The sequence below is a fragment of the Colletotrichum chrysophilum genome (assembly GCF_026319265.1).
Source record: "Colletotrichum chrysophilum strain AFK26 chromosome Unknown scaffold_28, whole genome shotgun sequence".
NCBI lineage: Eukaryota > Fungi > Ascomycota > Sordariomycetes > Glomerellales > Glomerellaceae > Colletotrichum > Colletotrichum chrysophilum.
Window position 1 is genome coordinate 413,954 of NW_026517315.1, and position 19,258 is coordinate 433,211.

Genomic DNA, 19,258 nt, shown 5'->3' on the forward strand with positions numbered 1-19,258 from the left:
ACTCTCAGCGAAAGAGTATATAAACTGAAGCAAGATCCGCATTGAGATTGGAGATTCAGTCAAGACATCTAGACACCATCACAAGACGAACTACAGCCTGCACCATCACTTCAATACTTCTCATCCCAAAGACGCTCCATTCACTTCTGAGAATACCTTCAGCCTCGAGCATACCTCAACATAATCAACATGCAGATCTCCCACTTCACCATTTTCGCCGTCCTCGCCGGCCTCGGCCTTGCCGCGCCAACTGCAAAGGTCGACAGCAGAACCGCACAAGAGATCGACCCGCTCATGGCCGCGGGGAAGCTCTTGCCCCGGCAAATCACTATAGAGTGGTGCACGAAATCCTGCGACTGCGACAAGATCCCGAAAGAAGAGTGAGTCCAGACTACATCATATGAAAGAACCTTGACGCTGACCTGGATACTAGGAAATTCCAATGCTATTCGAATGCCAACTGCGAGGAGTGTAGACGTCAGGGATATTACCCACCCAAGAAGGACTCGAGAATGTAGGCTGCAAGAGCGGTTGGGATAAGCTCAGGTGTCAGGCTGGGAATGGTTGGGGAATTAAACGTTGTCTTTGAGGGAATCATTTTGCGTCGAGATACCAGATACCAGGGAATCACTGATAGTTAGGAGCAAGGATTGGAGGACTCTGATGTGAGATGAATCCGACGAAACTGGCGTCGGGCATGCTTTTTTTGGTAGTGTCCAATATCAAATACACTCGCTTCAGAAGGTCGGTGCATCACGACCGAAAACAGTGTTGGAGAACTCAATATCTTCACATAGATACACCAAGCTGGCTACACCAGCTTCTCCAAGGTGGCCTAGAGGTAAGGGTAGTATACAGAGATTCGTACATGCGCAGACCCACGCGTCGTCAAGTCTATATGCAAGTTGTGGCGCCTCTCCATCGCCGGAACCCGCCCCGATAATACAAGTACAAGTAATTTTGGTAAGAGGAGAGAAGAAAGGTGTAGTGTAAAAACGCACAGCTTGTGCTCATTAGCTTTGGTTTGAGTGGAGTGTCCACCCTTTTACTGCTTCTTGTTGGGGTCGTCACTCTTCACGAACCAGCCGCCGAAAGAGCCCATCATGTTCTGCATGGCCTCCTGCTGCATCTTCTCCTGCATGGCGGCCTCCTCCTTCAGCCACTTCTCGCCGTTCTCGCGAATCTCCTTCTCGAGAAGCTCGTAGTTGCGCTGTCCACGCTCACGGGCGATATCCTGGAGCATCTTGCCCTGGGCGAGAGCCTCGTGAGGGTTCTGCTCACCGTCGGGAGAGACCATGAGGCTCATGTTAGAGGGCTTCAGGCCCAGCATACCTCCCAGCAAGCTCATTCCAGAGGGCGCCTTCTTCTTCTTGGCCTCAACCTGCTTCTGGAACTCGGCACGAGCGATGGCCTCACGACGCGCGAACTCGGTGGGAATGTGCTTGCCGTCGAAAGACTTGAGGACCTTGCGAACATCGCCGTATTGCATCGTGTGGATGTACTCGAGGAAAGGGATCAAGCCGACCAATTCCTTGTCTGAAGAGTCGCCCTTCCACTTGGGAAGAACAATGGCATTCTCCGGCTGGTGCTGAACGTGCTTCTCGTTGGTGTCGATAATGATCACCTTGGACAGGTCACGGTTAAGGTAGGAAAGATCCTGAGTTGAATTAGCCCTGGTCGCAGAAACGAACAAGAGAACAAACGCATACCTTGACAAACTCTCCATCCTTGTACTTGGTTGCTTCGCGGTAGAGGGGCCACATGATGAAGCGGTAAGGGTCGAGCTTCCTGACGAGTGGCTCGCCAATAGCGAATGGCACACTAGTGAAGAGGACCAACTCGTAGTACTGGCTGAGGTAGCGCAGGAAGTAATCGACACCGGGGCGTTTAGCAACTCTCCAGCCGTGCTCACGAGACCACTCGCTGTGGACAAGCAGGTCCTCCAAGCTGATGCAGAGAGTGTAGGGACGCTCGAAGGACGGATCCGGGTCGGGCAAGAGCTTTTCGAAGGCGGGCTCTTGGTAGTAGTTGAGGAAGTCTCCTGTACGCGCCTTCACTCTGTTCCACCACTCTCCAAATCCCCAGCCGTTGGGTGCGTCCTCGGCATGCCTCTTGGCCTCGATCTCGTCGTCCCAGTTGCGGCCGAGGTAGATCGCACCAGTGATGGTGAATCCAAGGAAGGCAAGGTACATGCGGTTGGCAAGCTGCTGTCTTTTCCTGTCTGTTGAAGAGACATATGCTGAATCGGGGAGTTCTCCACGGCCACGGCCGCCACCTGATGCGACAGCATCCTCCTCGGCGATGGCAGCAAGGGCAGCCTTGTTGGTCGCGCCGGACATCTCGTAGGCAAGCGTGGACGGAATGCCCTGCGTCAGATCGGGCAGAGGGCCGGTCGGTGTGGGTTCCTCGGGGGCTTCGGTCGCATCGGAGGCGTTTGTCTTAGCTTCGGCATCGGAGGCGTTGGTTGAAGCTTTCGGTGATGTGGTTTCGGGTGTTGAGTCCGCAGGCTTCTGGCTATCGGCGGGCTTGGGGGCAGATCCAGAGGCGCTCTTTGGCTTCTTCTGCTGGGCGAAGTTTCTGCTCCATGTTGCGGCCACGAATTGGGGTCTCGTCAGTGGTGTTGCGACTGGGCGATACAGCTGCGCCGCAGAGGGCTGCAGGCGCGCGAACCGAGCTGCCCTTGACAGCATGACGTCTCAAGGGCCAATGTCGGCGTATATGAATGCAAGGGTGTCAAGACCCAAAGATGGTTCAACCGTAAGTCGTGAACAAGGGGCGGTGGAGGTGATGCGCCGACAACGAAGAAAGGCCTGGCAGGCGTTGTCGAGGTTGGAGCAGGTGGAGTGGGCTGGCGATATTCCTGACGAAGCCACTAGAAATTTTTGAGAGGCACAGAGGGAAGCACCACCCACCTCACACACTCAAAGTCAAGGTCACTGACCTGCACTTTGGCAGGTGCAAAGTTACGTAGCGCACACAAGTACCTTTACGCGTAGCTGGTGCCGGAGGGGTACATTGGCGAGTCACCCCACTCCATCGTGTGGAAGGTTTCTGTTGAATTTGGAGCTCTGATTGGGCCTGGCCGCCTGAGTCCAAGCTCCTCCTCAGTCCTCCTCAGTGCCGCTTACCGCCGAACTTGATCCGTTCTCCGACATTGAATGACTAAGGCAGCCCAGCGTTACAGTCCGTCTCGCCCAATGAGGTCATTCTCGGTGCAGAAGCCGTTCCACTTTGGTCTGCCCTCAGCTGATTGGCCCCGGCTCATCAGGCTTAGTCAATTAAACCAGCAGGGGCTCACGTGCGAACCTTGTCCCGGCGCTGCAGCCCAGCATCCAGTCCGCGTCTTCGTCTCCGGTCTTTCTGGTGCTGGCAGCGTCTGGTACTCTGGCAGTGACCTTCATGCATGAGCTGAGGTGCTGCGCTTTCCGCACCTCGTCTTCCTCCTCCCCTCACATATACCGAGCTCGACCCCGATCTGTCCAATTTGCTACTTCTCCCATCTACACCTCTGTGGTCATTTCGAAGAGCAGGATCCTTCGACCTTCCACCATCGCTGAATCGACGACACATAGCGCCATAGCCTCCGCCCAATTCCAAACCATTCCAGTCATCCCCGTCCCGCTTCTTCACACGGTCACCATGGCTGTCGCGCGTGGTGAATTCTAGAGGGTGGTCCCCAAGTTCGATGCCACGATCACAATGGGACCACCCTCTGTGATTCTTCGCGTCCTTCCAGACTGCCTCTTGACCTGCCTCGCCTAAACATTGCACCTCATCGCTATTGAAATCTCTGCACATACTGCCGCTAGATACCCTTGCGCGACAAAGACCCCGCCACCCCGCCACTCCCGTCCTCCTTATCGACGACCGATTCCACGACTCGCCCTAAGATAATCCGGGCTACCGATATTTTGTTCGAAATCTGCCATTGATCCTTCGAACGACAACAGCAATCCGCCATGATGGTTCGCCGTGTCAAGGTCTCCCGGGCTTTAGGTCCGTCGCATGACCCCACGCCCATCTCGTCTACTCTTACGACACCACTGAGTTCCGCCTACCCTTCGACGTACGCCTCCGAAGCGGACTGGGACAGCGAGGTGAACAACTTGCCCATGAGCGCGCTCTCTCTTGAGCAGAAGAAGGCCAGACGGAAGGCGAAGCCCTTCCCCTTCATGTCACTGCCGTCCGAACTTCGCCTCAAGGTGTACGACTACTACTTCGAGGGCGACGGCAAGGTCATTGATCTTGACCCAGACAACTATAAGAAATACCACAAAAAGCTCGGCATTCAAAGGGTTTGCCGTACCATATACCAAGAAGTCTCCCACTACTTCTACAGCAGCCGCTCGTTCCGGATCTTTCCCACTCACCCGGGCAAGTATTTCAAGACCAAGAAGCCGCTGCTGGCCCGCATGAAGCCAGCCTCACGATCCCACATCACCTCGTTGGAGCTGCGACTCGGTCCCGGCTGGAGCAAGCCGCCACGAGGATGGATAGTCACTCCAGCTTTAGGACTGCAGCAATGCGTCAACGTCCGTCGACTCCTGGTCATGGTCGAATGCGACCCCAGCGACGGTATCTTCAACGGATTCCGCCGTTCAGACGGCTTTTACGAAGGCTTTTGTCGATCTCTTCTTACAGAGGTCATGAACGAGATGCCCTGGCTTGACACGGTCACTTTTGACGCGTGGCCAAGTGTTAAGAAATCGGGTGCAATGATGAAAGGGCTCCTCGAAATAACTGCGGCGAATAACCGCAAGATTCGCTGGGGCCCCGACCGAGGATGGACCGATGGGCCTGACGACGAGCCTCAGCCCAGCAGCAACCTTGTTCTGGTGCCGCCGCCTACCGAGTTCAATACGTCCAGCGTAGGCGTCTTGGTCATGGCGTAATGACGATGGTGAAAGCCCATCTCACGCACTCTGAAACTCTCATTTCCTATTCACTCGTAACTCTGGGATTGGCTTTACGGATTCGGTACGGCACGGGACAGGCTGGAATGCAAGCACTGGGTTTGAACTGGATCACAACGGCGGCCACAGCGGTCGACCGCATTCTTCTCTTGCGACGAGATTGTATGTAATTGTAGCATGACGAGGAACGAGAAACATGATTTATTACTAACAGCGGATGTACCTGATCTGCCGATGTGACGAGATGTATGTGAGCGGTGATCGCCTGTAAATCTACCCGCAAACGGGACGGGATCGTACTCAGGCGACACAGACAATGCCCGCGCAACATGTTCCTCCTGTCAGACCACCTCGCGGCATGGTCTCGTGGTCTGCTGAATCCCCCGATAGACCGTCCCGTTAGAAGCGTTCCGGATATTAGGTGCAGCATTAACTCTCGCTACCCCGCGTTTTCGGATCCCGCCAATGGGTTGCTGGTCGGACGAGGTGTCGTGTGGCCTGCACGTCAACTCGCACCATCCATGCTGGACTCGGGCTCTAGTTTCAAGACCTTTCCCGTTTCTTGTAGCTCTGGGCTTGCAGTTGATGGAGGGCAGGGTAAGGCAGCTTCCCCGCGATCTGGGGAAGGGACAGTGCGGGCCTGTCTTGAATCTTGATTCTTGACTTTCCTTGAGAGCTGGGCTCAGGGCCCCAAGGGTTTAATGGCCCGTGCATCACGGAGGACGGGGCACCGACACCGACGCCGTGCGGCCCCGCCACACCATCCCACTTGGTGCTTGCATTCGCAGGCGTGCGGCAAGTGCCATGGTGGATTGACGCTTCCCAAAATTTTGGTTCGGTCTGCGCGCGACATCATCTGTTCTCGAATTTCCCAGCACACCAATTCGCAGCAATCTTCCTTTCCCCCGGAATTGACGATAGCAACAACAGACGACGATGCCTCTCGACACATCAACGTATTCCATGGCGCTGCTGCGCGTGGACGGCCGCCGCTGGAACGAACTCCGACGCCTGCACGCCCAGATCCGCACCCAAGAGGCCGCAGATGGCTCCAGCTACCTCGAGATGGGACACACCAAGGTCATGTGCGTCGTGACGGGACCGAGCGAACCTCAGCGACGCGGAGGCGCGGGTGGTCAGACAAAGGACGCTGCCGTCAACGTTAACATTGTAGTTGCCGGCTTCAGCTCAGTCGACCGCAGGAAGCGCGGTCGCAATGACAAGTGGGTGCCGCCGTGAACCCGAGATGCGACGATGGGGGGCAATGATTGACTGACTGTTTTTCGTCTCTGCAGGCGCAACCAAGAACTCGAGGCTGCCATCGCCAAGGCTGTCGCCGCGAACCTCCACACCCATCTCTTCCCCCACAGCAGCATCTCCATCTCGCTGCACGTCCTGTCGCAGGACGGCTCTCTGCTGGCTGCGTTGCTGAACGCCTCGACTCTCGCCCTGATTGACGCGGGTATTCCCATGACCGACTACATTGCCGCATGCACTGCGGGCTCGACATCAACATATGCCGCTGCCGACGATGGCGCCGACCCTCTGCTGGATTTGAACACGCAGGAGGAGCAGGAGTTGCCGTACCTGACGGTAGGGACACTTGGTCTGACGGACCGCGTTGCCGTCCTGGTCTGCGAGAGTCGCGTGCAGGTCAGCCGCCTAGAGGGCATGCTGGCAGTTGGCGTAGACGGCTGCAAGCAGGTGCGGCAGTTCATGGATAGGGTAGTGAAAGAGAAGGGCAGGCAGATGGTGCAGGAGGGTGCGGCGGAGAAGGGAACTGGTCTGGATCTGGAGATGGAATCATAGGACTGTTGCAGCGGATATGACGCATACGACTGTGGAAAGTATAATATTATCATCGGTCAGATTCCCTACTGATTGCTATGGTACAACTCCAGCTAATCATGCGTACAGAACATCATGCAGGCCTTTTTTGTTTACAACTCGTCGTGCGCAGCAGGGGTCTCAGATGCCGCCTCCTTGGGAGCCTCAGTTTCCGGCTCGGGGGTGGGCTCAGTAGCCGCAGTAGACTCGGTGCTCTCCTTGGGGGTCTCGACCTCCTCGACTACCACGCCCTCAGGAAGCTTCTTCTTGGCACCCTCACCCAGGCGGATAGCGTCAACCCAGTTCTCGACGCTTACGAGGTCGAAGTCGCCCTCGTAGTGTCTCCACCAGTTGCGGCGAGCGTTCAGAGCAACGATCTCGACATCGCCCTTGAGGGACAGACCCTTAATAACGGAGGCGCCGGCGGTGTTCTCCTCGGGAACGGAGAAGAAGGGGAAGATCTTGCGCTGACCCTTAGCGTACTTGTGGGCGAGCTCAGCAAGGCTGCCGAGAGCCTTCTGGGCCTTCTCGTTCTCCTTGGTCGGGACAAAGGCGAGGATGCAGGTGTGAGACTTAGGGCTGAGGCACTCCTTCTGGAGAGTCTCAGGAGTGGCGATGACGGGAATAGCGGGAGTGGCAGGAGCAGCAGGAGTCTCTTGGGTAGCGGGGGTCTCGGTGGGCGTCTCGGCCTCCTGGGATGCCTCTTCGGCAGCGGCGGGCTTGGCGGAGGATTTCTTGTCGGCCTTCTTCTCCTCCTTCTTTTCCGTCTTCTTCTCAGCCTTCTTCTTGTCCTTGGCGGGCGCAGGGTCGGGGTTAGGCTCGGCGACCTGAGAAATAAACTTGACCAGACCGTCCTTCTTCATCTCTCCATCGTAGGTAATGGGTTCCTGGTCGCCACCAGGCAGGAGAACCAGAGTAGGGAAAGACTTGACTCCAAACTTTTCGACAGCTGCAGACTCCTTGCTGCGGACCTGGCCAACCTTGACGGCGTCGAGGAAGTCAATGGCGACGCTGCGCAAGAGGGCGCTGGTGGTTCCCTTCTCGGTGAATAGAATGGCCTTGGGCTTGTCGCCCTCGAGGAAGGAGTCGAGATCCTTGTCGGTGACGCGCTTAACGTGGTTGGTGATCTTGTCGACGACAGCCTCGACGATGCCGGTGGCGGTACGGGGGCCCTGGTAGTCCTCGACGATGGGCTTGCCGGGCTTCTTGCCGGGTCTCACGATCTTGAGAGTCGGGAAACCCTGGACGCCCATGCCGCCGCAGAAGGGCTTGTTGGCGTCATCGTCGCAGTCGATGGCGGCGACCTTTGCGAGACCGTTGAGGTTCTTGGCGGCCTTTTCGTAGGCGGGCTTGAGGTTCTGGCAGTGTCCGCACCAGGGAGCGTAGAACTCGACGATCTGGTTGGGTGTGTAAGTCAGCGAACGGAGGCTGGAGATTGGTCAGCGGGGGTGGCGGCGCATACCGAGGTGTAGTTGGAGTTTGCAATCAGCTTGTCGTAGCTGCGGGCGTCGAGCTGCAGGACGGGCGAGCTCTTGGTGTACATGCCGGCATTGACTCCGGGCAGGGCCGACAGCACGGCAACGCCGGCGGCGGCGAGCAGTGTGGGGTGATGCATCACGGTGGATAAGGTCGAGTTGAGGAGCGACCTGAGTGGGGGGTCTGAAGGGATGTGACGCCAGGAATATTTTAGTTGGTTGTGGTGTAAGAGAGGGGGAGGTGGTAAAGAGAGATTTGGACAAGAGGCGTGGGAGGAATTGTGTGTTAGAGCTTGGAACTAGGTTCAGGTTCGGCCAGAAGGGCAGCTCTCAAGAGAACGTCGTCTGCAATTAAAGACCCGTAGGGATTGGGGAACCTTGGGACGAAGAAGGGAAGCAGGTAAAAAGAAGAAGGAAGAAGAAGTCAAGTTGGCATCTTTTTCAATTTGGGAAAGAGGCCAGCGTGGAACTGTGAGACGCGAACCCCTCACCTAGGCGCATGGCCTGGTCCGATTGCCAGGCTCAATTCGACCGTGAATGGAACCGTGGAAATTTCCAGTCAATGACAGGCAGCCATTGACTGCTCTGCAGTGCACCGTGCATTGTGCATCGAGGGAGGAGAGCAAGCCACGACCCCACACGAGCTGTTGGAGCTTGAGCCACATCTCTATCCAGGAGTCAGTACGTATTGAGGCTTGACCAGCTGAACGGTGTGGCGCGGAGACATAGGTACTATGGTAGGTGCACTGTACCTAAGCTTCCAGTACCTTCCCTCTACCGCAGGCAACAAGCAAGGAGGAAGATACATGACTGATGTATCTCCATCTCTGCATCCGGTGACCACCTTCCCCGCCAGTGATGCCATGTACGTACAGTGGGGGGCCACTGAACGCTCAGCGATATCCGAATGCAGCACGAGGTCCAAGAACATGTCTCCAACATCTCGGCGTTGCACCCCTCGTCGCATGTCCGGCCCGTGAGCGTCCTGCCCCCGAAATCCCGTCGATTTCTTCCCGCTCGACACATCCGACGCGTCTTCAACTCTCCCCGTGTCCGTTGCAAGCTGTGAACCTCTAGGCTTGACCGCCGCAACCCGCCCTGCCAGCCCACCATGGCCGACCCAATCCCCGATAGCCTGCGACAGGCCGACATCACGAGATTCATCAATCGCGCAAACCAGCTGCGCGACTTCAAGCCCGCAGTTACCTACTGGTGTGCGTGCCATGGAGTCCGCCGCACCTTCCCCGACCACCGAGGCTGACAGCGCATCTAGGCGAATACTGGGTTATCAACCAGATCCTGGCCAAGCAGTTGCACAATGTCGACGACGAGAGTCTGGCCTACACCACCAACTTGATGGACCGTCTTGAGAGGGTAAGCACCTATCTTGGATTGGAACATACACGAGATCCATACCGTTAACACGCGGTAATAGACAAAAACCGAAAATGCTGCAGAAGAAGCCATTACGGACGATACCGTCGGACAAGCCTATGTCGAGCAGTTTGCCCAGGAGACATTCGATCGCGCAGAGAAGGTTATGCGCGCGAACAAAGTTACCAGGTAGGCAGTCTCTGGCAAGTCCTACATTATCCGCACACTCTTACGGATGTGCCTTATCAGGAAAACTGCCGATACGTACGATGCCGCCGCGACATTCTTCCTGCTGGGAAACATCTGGGGACAAATCGACGACGAGACACAGAAGAAGGTCAAGTACGCAAAGTGGAACGCTGCTCGCATATTGAAGGCCATCAAGGAGGGGAAGGATCCCAACGAATCGAACCCCAAAGAACCAGAACCCGAAGAAGCTCTTCCCTCTTTGGACCCCAACGATCCCGAGGTCCTAGGACTGGCGTCGCCACCGCCAGCTCCCACCGTCGAGGACGATCCGGAAACCGAGTTCTATAGACAGGCGGCAGCCCCCTCGGCTCCGGCCCCGTCACAAGGACCGAGCGAGACCGAGCCCGCGCAGTCGAGCGTGCTTGACCTGCCCTCCGTTCCCTCAGGAAACGATGTGAACCCCTCGGTACCGCAGAACCAGGGCTACTTTGACCCCCCCGAACAGTTCCCTCCGTCGCCCCTGAGTCAAACTGGCGCCAACGACAGTGCGGCAGCAAACGCCCCCTCGGCCCCGTCGCCGTTTGCCGGTTCCGCCGCGCCCTCCTTCAGCCCTGCCAACCCCGCCTCTCCGTGGCAGCCACCGCAAATACCCAAGCCGACACCTCCGCCTGCCGCTCCGCAGTTCAAGCCCCCGCCGTCCGTCCCGCAGCAGCCCAAGGCGCCCGTCGTGCCCATCTCGAACAACTCTTGGACTCCCAATAACGGGCCGATGGATGATTTGGACCTGCCCAAGGCACAGAAGCATGCAAAGTGGGCCATCTCCGCGCTCAACTTTGAAGACGTCCCGACGGCTGTCAAGGAGCTTCGCAATGCGCTCGCGGCCCTGGGAGCGCAGTAATAAAGCTAGAGTCACATGCATGATGCAAGGAAGACGACAACGATGACATGGGATTGCGATGGAATCAATCAGGCTTTGGAGAATCAAGGCCAGGCGTCAATGGGAATCTTTCTATACTTTCACCAGCACTGAATGCGTAGCATACACTTTCCAAGTCTCAACCTTAGGCCGTTCCGCCATTGACACGAATAACCTGTCCTGTGACCCATGATGAACCCTTTCCAGAAAGGAAGATGGCGACGTCTGCAATCTCCTCTGGCGTGCCGATCCTGCCGAAGGGGCTCATGCTTGTGACCCGCTGCACCATCTCTGGCGTCTTGTCCTTGTAGAAGAGGTCTGTACCGGTGGGACCAGGGGCAATGGCGTTGATGGTGATGCCCTTTGTGGCGAGGTCCTTGGCCATGTACTTGGTCATCTGCTCGATGCTGCCTTTCGTAGAAGCGTAGAGGAGGTAGTTGGGAGGTAGACTGCTAGATGCGAGGACGGTCGTTGAAAGGAGGATGATACGGCCTCCTTCGGACATGTGGGGAAGCGCTTTCTGGGACATGTTAGTCACAGCGGGCCTTTGATGTATTTGATGCATAAACCCCCAAAACCGGAAAGAAGGAAAAAATCATACTTGAACCAGGAAATAAGGACCCTTGACGTTGGTGTTGAACATGATGTCGAAATCCTCCTCGGTGGTGTTCTCGACGGTGCGCATTTGCATCAGCGCCGCATTGGGGATGAGCACGTCGATGCGGCCAAACTTGTCGACGGTGGCGTCGACGAGCTTCTGCAGCTCGGGCATCTTGGAGTTGTCGGCCTTGACGGCGATGGCGCGGTCGCTGCCAATCTTGGAGACGACCTCGTCGGCGGCGGAGGAGTCGCTGCTGTAGTTGACGACGACATTGGCGCCCTGCGAGGCGGCCGACAGGGCGATGGCGCGGCCGATGCCCTTGGAGCCGCCGGTGATGACGATGACCTTGTCTTGGAGCGACATGTTGAGAGCTAATGGATCGGTTTTGGTGGATTTGCGGACAGGTGTCGTGTGCTGATGCTACGTAGGATTACCAGGTTTGAGTTGTCGACTAAGTCTACGGAACAGGATTCATCACGAGAGCTTGGCAGGATCTCTGGGGTCTTATATGGAGTACACGCTGCTTGCAGAGGCGCTCGCAAGCGCGAGGGGCGAGTCATCCCAATCGCGTCTACGTCGAAGGAACGAACAAAGCTCCATCGTCGGAGAATGGAATGGTACCTCAGTGAAGCAGCGCTGATCTGCTTCCGAACATGTGGATTTGGAGCTATGCACGCGCTGCATGCCTTCGCTAGTAAAAGGCTTGTTCCAACGCGCGAAAGACCGAGCTTGCGTGGGAGAGATGGAGGAGCTTGGTTTCTGGGTCACTTTGGAGGGGCTCGGCGGGCGTAGCAGGGCGGATAACCCCGCTGTCTGTGTCGATTAGCCATGTCTCGGACGGGGATTAGGAATTGCCGGATTGGACCTTTGTTGAGACCGAGCCGCGAGCTAGTTTGATGGTGAAGCGTCAGATCTCAGTGCTGTGGAAGACGGAGCTTGGATCAGCTCGAATGGGATGGACTTTGGTCCGGTAGGGCTGGCGGTTTGCTGTTCATGACGTACCATACCTGGATTGAATCAGTAAATGGGACTTCTGGGGCTGATCCAAGCTCCCCCGGCCCTGCTCCGTGACTGTCGGGTTTGGAGAAAGGTGAGCTGTAAGCCCGAAAAGGGATCAATATGTGATTGGCGGGCGGGATTGACGAGGATATGAGAGGCGATATGGACGACTCGATTCCCGAGCCGGGAGATCCCTTCCGCCACGGATATGATCAGCATGCTCGTACATCCTGGCCTGACGGCGTTATGGATTTGACATCGACTTGTCTTGGGACCGGACGACATGGTTGCAGCGAGGCTGTAACCCGGATATTAGCTTTAGTTGGCGTGCTGGAGTTACGCTTGATCTGAGTTATTCCGTCGGTGTTAGGACCTTCATTTGAGGGGTGATGAAGAAATTCGGTCTTGTTGATGTCATCCGAAGCTCTGGACTCTCGACGACCAAAGCCACCCCTCACTTATTTAGAGACTTGGCGATTGTCACCGCTACCTACTAAGGACCTTGCATCGCTCGTCAAGCTGCGATCCCTAGCTGCCATCGGCGTTAGGAGGGGAGATGCATGAGTTGGCGCGGAATTACAACGCTCTTGCAGAACATCTGGAGACGATGCCAAGCGTTGGACAGCAAAACCTCACGCGCACTAATGCGGTTTTGACTCTTAGTCTGTTCCCGGAGACCACGGTGCCCACGGTGCCCACGGAGCACACGGCGGAGGTGGAGCAGCGCCGGGGTTCAGTGTACGGGACGGGGCCGCAACTGAAGACCAGACGTCACTTCAAGCTATGAGGTTCCAAAAGGATGTTGACTTGATATCCGATCAACCAGTCAAAAAAAGCTCATTTGAAGCCATCCTTCTCGGCTCCATGCGCTAGACTGACAGTTCGTGAGCAAGATTCATAAGCAGCTGGCCTATCAAGAGACGCCGAGATCTAGATCTTCCCGATAAGGCACTGCGTAAATGTAGGTCCCAGACGAATATGGCAAAATATGCTCGCACCCCATGTCCAGCCGGAGTCTCCGTTACCTGCGGAGGCGCCAAAGATCCTTGTCGTTGACTGTCTGATGGTGTTGAGATGAGGGGTATTAGTAACCTGGAGCTGGAGTTAGTCTCTGCCTACGTGGTGACCGATAGACCCAGATGCCCTTTCGTGGACTGGTGCTCTGGTATTTAAAGACAATCTAGTCCGGCCTATCCTCGAGAGATTGTCAAACTAACTACCGAACCAAATCCTCACTTTGATGTTGAGTTTTCAACTGCAACCCCTAGTCATTCATATCACATACTTCACCAACTGCACCCAACATGGCCTCACTTCCGAAGACGTACAAGACGGCCGTGATCAAGTCGGTGCGCGCACCGCTTGAGATTGTTGACCAGGAGCTGAAGAAGCCCGGACCAGGCCAGGTCCTGGTCAAGGTACTGGCCTGCGGCGTCTGCCATTCTGACGTGGTTGTCCAGGAGGGAGGCTTTGGTGACGGCTTATTTCCTCGTGTCCCCGGCCATGAGATAATCGGCGATGTGGTGGCAGTTGGGGATGGCGTAACAAGATTCCAAGGCGGAGAGAGGGTCGGAGGTGCCTGGCACGGAGGTAAGTCCTTTCCCATGGGATAAGTAGCGAAGACATCTGCTAACATTTGACTGCTACAACAGGCCATGATGGAACATGCCCGCAATGCCAAAAGGGTTTCTTCCAGACATGCCAAAACACGGCGGTCAACGGCGTCTCGATGGATGGCGGATACGCCGAGTACGTGCTTCTCCGGGCGGAAGCGGTTGTTCGCGTGCCGAAGAACATGGACCCGGCGGACTCGGCGCCGCTGCTCTGCGCTGGTGTGACGGTGTTCAACAGCATCCGCAAACAGGGCATCGAGCACGGCAGCCTTGTGGTGATCCAGGGTCTCGGCGGGCTGGGCCACCTCGGGGTGCAGTACGCCAATAAGATGGGGTACAAGGTGGCAGTTCTCAGCTCGGGTTCGTCCAAGAAGGAGTTTGCGACGAAGCTGGGTGCGCACGAGTACATTGACACCAGCGCGGAGGACCCAGTCAAGAGGCTGCAGGAGCTCGGGGGTGCTGCGTTGATCGTGGCGACGGCGCCTCACGCCAAGGCCATCTCGCCCCTCACTGGCGGACTCATGCCCGGGGGCAAGCTGCTGGTGCTGGCGCCGGTCGGGAAGCTGGAGGTGGACTCGGTGGACCTGATTATCGGCGGCAAGTCGGTGGGCGGGTGGCCGAGCGGACATCAGATTGACACGGAGGCGGCGCTCGACTTTGCGGCGACACACGGGGTCAAGTGCATGGTCGAGAAGTTTCCTCTGGCGGAGGCGCGGAAGGCGTCGGAGCACATGATTTCCAACACGGTGCGTTTCCGGAGTGTGCTGGTGATGGAGTAGACGGGCACTTTGTAATTAGTGTGTAATTATTGCGGCTGTTGTCGTTGTTTACAAACGGTTTGCGAGTTCCCGTGTTTGGTGTAACAATGACAGCGAACGCATGTGTGTGTGTGTGTGTGTGTGTTGGAGAATGTGTGTCTCGAGGGAACCGTGACATAAGAGACGGGGAATAAAGAAAATTGGATGAACGGCGGGGCCGGAGACCGGGACATGCGCCGATGGAAGGAGCTACGTGCCTCCTCCGTACCTACCTAAGGTATGATGGATGAGTGAAGATGGATTTTAGGGGAGGTGCTGCCCTTGGCATTGTGAAGCTTCCTGTCTTCGGTCATCAGGTGAAGCTTGGGCAGCAATGTGGTCGATACGGTATTACTGGACGCAGAGGGGCACAGTGACGCGTGGGCGGGTGCTGTGGCCGTGACCGCGACCCCTGTCGATAGGTGAAGAATTTCATCCACCTCCGCGACCGCGACACCAGATGCCCCAGCTCCCCCAATGTCTCACTCTCATCCACACCACATACCACACACCCTACACCTCCTCCACCACCACCACGTCGAACCGGGCCATCCTCTCCGTCCCTCCACACATCCACCTGGCCCTTCTCACATCTCATTCCATGAATCTCAAAACGACCACCGCCACCACGACCCAGTCGTGACTTCATCCCACGGCACCCGCGCTGGAGCTGGAGCTGGAGAGCCTCCGGCTGAACCGTCGAAATGGTAAAACGGGACTACCACCAGAGGACCCCCCAGGACATATGGTTCATCAGCGGCGTATCCCTGGCAGTCCTCCCCTGGCCCGATGATCCCATCAAGTCCAACGCTCTCTTCCTCAATCCTGTCCACGTGAGACGCCTGGGCGGCAAGTATGACAAGCCCCTAAAAGGCGCAGACGAAACCAAGGATTTCTACTATCGCAAACGCACCATCTGGATCAATCTCGTCGTCCTCTTCCGCCTCCTGCTCATGGCACAGCATCTCTCCTTCGACCATGACAACTTCTGGAAATTCGTCCGTCTCAAGTGGGGAATTGGAACAAATGTTTCCGATACCAAATTCATCGTCAACCTTTACGCTGACCGTCGCGACGCATACCTCAACAACCGCCACATCCAAAGGCGCCATGAGGATCTCTTGACCGACCTCATTGATGCCTGGGTCACCCGCGGCGGCGACCTTCCCCTGCCCAGATGGCCCAGGAGAGACGACATCACCGCCGAATGGGAGAGGCTTCATGCTGATTGGGACCGCTTCCTCCAACACGGCGACTACTCTCTCCTCATCGACCCTGATGACCCCCCTACTCTTGGTCGCTTTCCTGAAGATCGAGGCACCCCTGCTCCCTTCAGAATCAAAGGCGAAGGCTTGCGCTCTCGCTCTCAGAGCACTGGCTATGACCGTGACCAGTCGTCTACCCGAACATCCATGGCCCCTCCTCCCAGAAATAACGACCCCCAACCCCCGCCCTCTCCTCCTTCTAGGCCTTTGACACCAAACGCCATGGAAGTCACCGTCGACGAGCTCATCCAGTTCGAGGGAAACCCTGCCCAGAAGCGCAAGCCCCACCCCGGCGAGCTCGATCCAACTCCCACCAAGCGCCGTTGCATAGAGGACGATCTACCCTCTCCATGGGCGAGAGCACCTAGTCCAGCTCCTGATAACGTGGAAGCGGACGCAACTCATTTCGAACCAGGATCTGGACCCACTGAGAAGCACACATCACATCAATTGGTCGCCATGATTGAAAAGACCACGAGTGATATTCAGGACCTTGGAACTAGGCATGAGGATCGACTTGATTCTCTCAACCAGCGTGCTAGTGAGCATAGAGATACGCTTAAAGAGCTTAGAACCATGCACGAGGGCCGACTTGATTCTCTCGAGGAACGTGCTGGAGAGCACAGTGATGCGCTTAAGGAGCTTAGAACTAAGCATGAAGATCGACTTGATTCTCTCAACGAACGTGCCGGCGAGCACAGAGACACGCTTCAGTATCTCGAAGAAAAGGCCGGAGAACATGCTGGTATGCTTCATTCTCACGCGTCAAGGGCCGGCGAACACGGAGTCCAGCTTCTCGAACTCAATACGAAAACAAACGACCATCGAGCCAGGCTGGCTTCTCTGGAATCAAAGTCCAGCAGAAGTGAAGAGAGAGTGGGCGGTCTTGAGACGCGTACCAGCCAGTATTGGGGCTCTCTATCTTCCTTCGAAATGAGGACCAACGCCCACGAAAAACAACTCAGCATTCTTGAAGCAAAGTCGGACCACCACAAGGACAAGTTTTGTTCACTCGAAGCCAAAACGGGCAAGCAAGAAACAGCTCTGAGTTTCCTCAAGACAAAGGTTAGCGAGCACGAGAAAAAGCTCAAATCGCCTCAGTCCCACGGCAATGTCGGCAATGTCGCCGAGCAGGCGACAATGCCGGGCCCCTCAAAGGCCAATGCTCATGCAGAGGCACTGCAATCACTCCAAGAAGACGCTGGTAAGCAAAGCGAGGCGCTTCAATCTGTCGAGCAAAGGGTGGATGATCTTGAGAGGAAATCTAGCGATCAGTCGCATCAGCTTGGCAGCCACCAGAAGCAGATTGACGATCAAAAATGCCAACTGGACAACCATCATAAGCGGCTGGACGACTACCACAGGCAGCTCGACGATCATCACAACAAGATTGTTGCTCACGCTCAGGAGACGTTGCTGCAATCTCTCCAAGGCAAGGCGGGAGCGGACGAAAACATGACGCAGTCACTGCAAGAGCTTGAGGCAAAAGCCAGCCACCTACAAACGACCATTGGGAATTATCGGGCTGAGCTTGACACTTTCAAACTGAGACTTGCAAAATCAGAAGAGACGACTAGCCAGTTGGGCAAAACTAGTGTTCACAGTGCGGCTTTCACGATTCTAAGTTCCAAAGTCGACGGGAATCTAGGAAGACTGAGCTCCATGGAGGAGACCGTTGCTCAACTCACCAAGAATTCGACGACCAAGCTGAATGAGCATATGAATATCCTAAACTCCTTAAGAGCGTCGACTGTCATGCTTGACAAGACGAGCGGGGAGTCCAAAGCCACGCTTGATTCACTCGAAGCCAAGGTTGACCGGCAGAGCGAACAGTCTCAAACAGTCACCAAAACAATCGATAGCCTTAGGAAAATGAACGACGTGTTCAATGCCATGCTTGACTCACTCGAAGCCAAGGTTGACCACCAAAGCGAACAGTCTCAAGTAGTCGCCAACGCAGTGGACAGCCTTAAGGGAACGAACGACGAGTTCAACACCAAAGTTGAGTCTCTTGAAACCGACTTTGGCAAATACAGGGACCAGTTCCATACTCTCAAGACTGTCGTCGACAGCCTTGAAAAGACTACCAGCGAGTCTGCGAACGTCAAAACCCTTGAAGCCACGTTTGGCGAGCACAAAGACGAGCTCCACGCTCTTCAAAAGGCGGTTGGTGACTTTGATAGGACGACCGTCGAGCACGACGAGAACATCCGAACGCTTCAAGAGCAGGTGAAGCTTGTTCGGGAATCTGGCGACCTCTCCCGTGATGTCCACAAAGCTCACAATGATCTTACCGTTTTCACAGCATCCCAATGCCAGACAGCATTGGAAAAACTTGATACATTTGCTGCAGACCTCTCTTCACTCCGCAAGGAAGTTGAATCATGTCGTCAAACTACCGACGAAGCAAGAGAATGGCAGACTCAACGTGAAGAAGCCAACAAAAATCGGGCGAGTCTACTAGACATTGAATCGATGGCAGCAAGACGAAAAGAACAGAGGGAACAGCTTGATCGAGACCATAAGCTTGATACCCGAATCAAGATTGCGGATGACCGTATCTCGCGTGTAGACGCAAGTGCCAAAGTCACGACGAAGACCCTCAAAGGGATACAATACCGGCAGCAAGAGTTTGCAGAGGAGGTCGATGACCGGCTGGCCACAACAGGCAAGCATCTCGCGTCGGTGATGGCGAGGGTGGAATTATTGCGGAACAGCATGGATGAAAGCATGAGTGCCAGGCTTTCCAAGTTGGAAAGCGGGTTGAAAAGCCAGAGCATAACCAGCCCTGCTGTTGAAGAACGTCTGGCGAGAATGGAGGATGCTATCCAAACCAATACCACATTAATCGGCAACTGTAGGACATTGGTCGAAGTAAGCAAGACGTCGTTAGATCAACAGTTCAGCACCCTGAGCAACCGGGTTAGTCTGCTGGAGCAGCGACTCAACCGTCGCATGACTGAACAGGAACAGTCTGCGAAAGCTCAAGCCATGCGAATGGACCGCCTGGAGGCTGCGTTGGCGCAGCAGATGAGTACGAATAGCCAGTTCCGTGGGTAGGCCGCATCCGCATTGTGTTAATGTGGCTAATGGACTGTGACCGACTGGCACGGTAAACAAATATGTCGACATGCTGGAACAAAAGGGAGTCATGAACCTTCGAGCCCATTCATGACCTTGTACAAAATACATGGGGCGATGTCTGGGAATTCGAGATATCTGAATGGTCTTAGTTTGGACGAGATCATGATAGTGATACCAAATGGAACGCGGGCGACCTGATTGACTC

At 55.8% G+C, this 19,258-nt stretch overlaps 9 protein-coding genes across 9 annotated transcripts; 6 read left to right on the forward strand and 3 right to left on the reverse strand.

Annotated features, from left to right (window-relative positions):
* Positions 1-189: 189 nt before the first annotated feature.
* COL26b_004651 (uncharacterized protein) lies at positions 190-518 on the forward strand (the record flags this gene model as incomplete). Its single annotated transcript, XM_053177522.1, has 2 exons — positions 190-380; positions 434-518. 2 exons carry the CDS (start codon positions 190-192, stop codon positions 516-518), a joined length of 276 nt encoding a protein of 91 aa, XP_053038636.1.
* A 527-nt stretch (positions 519-1,045) lies between these two features.
* On the reverse strand, positions 1,046-2,690 carry TIM50 (mitochondrial inner membrane protein required for protein import; the record flags this gene model as incomplete). Its single annotated transcript, XM_053177523.1, has 2 exons — positions 1,046-1,657; positions 1,710-2,690. 2 exons carry the CDS (start codon positions 2,688-2,690, stop codon positions 1,046-1,048), a joined length of 1,593 nt encoding a protein of 530 aa, XP_053038637.1.
* A 1,272-nt stretch (positions 2,691-3,962) lies between these two features.
* COL26b_004653 (uncharacterized protein) lies at positions 3,963-4,892 on the forward strand (the record flags this gene model as incomplete). The annotated part of the gene is made up of 1 exon (XM_053177524.1): positions 3,963-4,892. One exon carries the CDS (start codon positions 3,963-3,965, stop codon positions 4,890-4,892), a length of 930 nt encoding a protein of 309 aa, XP_053038638.1.
* Positions 4,893-5,849: 957 nt separating this feature from the next.
* Positions 5,850-6,722, forward strand: COL26b_004654 (uncharacterized protein; the record flags this gene model as incomplete). The annotated part of the gene is made up of 2 exons (XM_053177525.1): positions 5,850-6,136; positions 6,209-6,722. The coding sequence occupies 2 exons, from the start codon at positions 5,850-5,852 to the stop codon at positions 6,720-6,722; spliced, it is 801 nt and encodes a 266-aa protein (XP_053038639.1).
* A 131-nt stretch (positions 6,723-6,853) lies between these two features.
* On the reverse strand, positions 6,854-8,355 carry COL26b_004655 (uncharacterized protein; the record flags this gene model as incomplete). The annotated part of the gene is made up of 2 exons (XM_053177526.1): positions 6,854-8,137; positions 8,203-8,355. 2 exons carry the CDS (start codon positions 8,353-8,355, stop codon positions 6,854-6,856), a joined length of 1,437 nt encoding a protein of 478 aa, XP_053038640.1.
* A 971-nt stretch (positions 8,356-9,326) lies between these two features.
* COL26b_004656 (uncharacterized protein) lies at positions 9,327-10,676 on the forward strand (the record flags this gene model as incomplete). Its single annotated transcript, XM_053177527.1, has 4 exons — positions 9,327-9,429; positions 9,489-9,589; positions 9,651-9,778; positions 9,839-10,676. The coding sequence occupies 4 exons, from the start codon at positions 9,327-9,329 to the stop codon at positions 10,674-10,676; spliced, it is 1,170 nt and encodes a 389-aa protein (XP_053038641.1).
* Positions 10,677-10,839: 163 nt separating this feature from the next.
* COL26b_004657 (uncharacterized protein) lies at positions 10,840-11,658 on the reverse strand (the record flags this gene model as incomplete). The annotated part of the gene is made up of 2 exons (XM_053177528.1): positions 10,840-11,214; positions 11,296-11,658. The coding sequence occupies 2 exons, from the start codon at positions 11,656-11,658 to the stop codon at positions 10,840-10,842; spliced, it is 738 nt and encodes a 245-aa protein (XP_053038642.1).
* A 1,940-nt stretch (positions 11,659-13,598) lies between these two features.
* COL26b_004658 (uncharacterized protein) lies at positions 13,599-14,686 on the forward strand (the record flags this gene model as incomplete). Its single annotated transcript, XM_053177529.1, has 2 exons — positions 13,599-13,884; positions 13,947-14,686. The coding sequence occupies 2 exons, from the start codon at positions 13,599-13,601 to the stop codon at positions 14,684-14,686; spliced, it is 1,026 nt and encodes a 341-aa protein (XP_053038643.1).
* Positions 14,687-15,408: 722 nt separating this feature from the next.
* Positions 15,409-19,029, forward strand: COL26b_004659 (uncharacterized protein; the record flags this gene model as incomplete). Its single annotated transcript, XM_053177530.1, has 1 exon — positions 15,409-19,029. One exon carries the CDS (start codon positions 15,409-15,411, stop codon positions 19,027-19,029), a length of 3,621 nt encoding a protein of 1,206 aa, XP_053038644.1.
* Between the last annotated feature and the right edge of the window lie 229 nt (positions 19,030-19,258).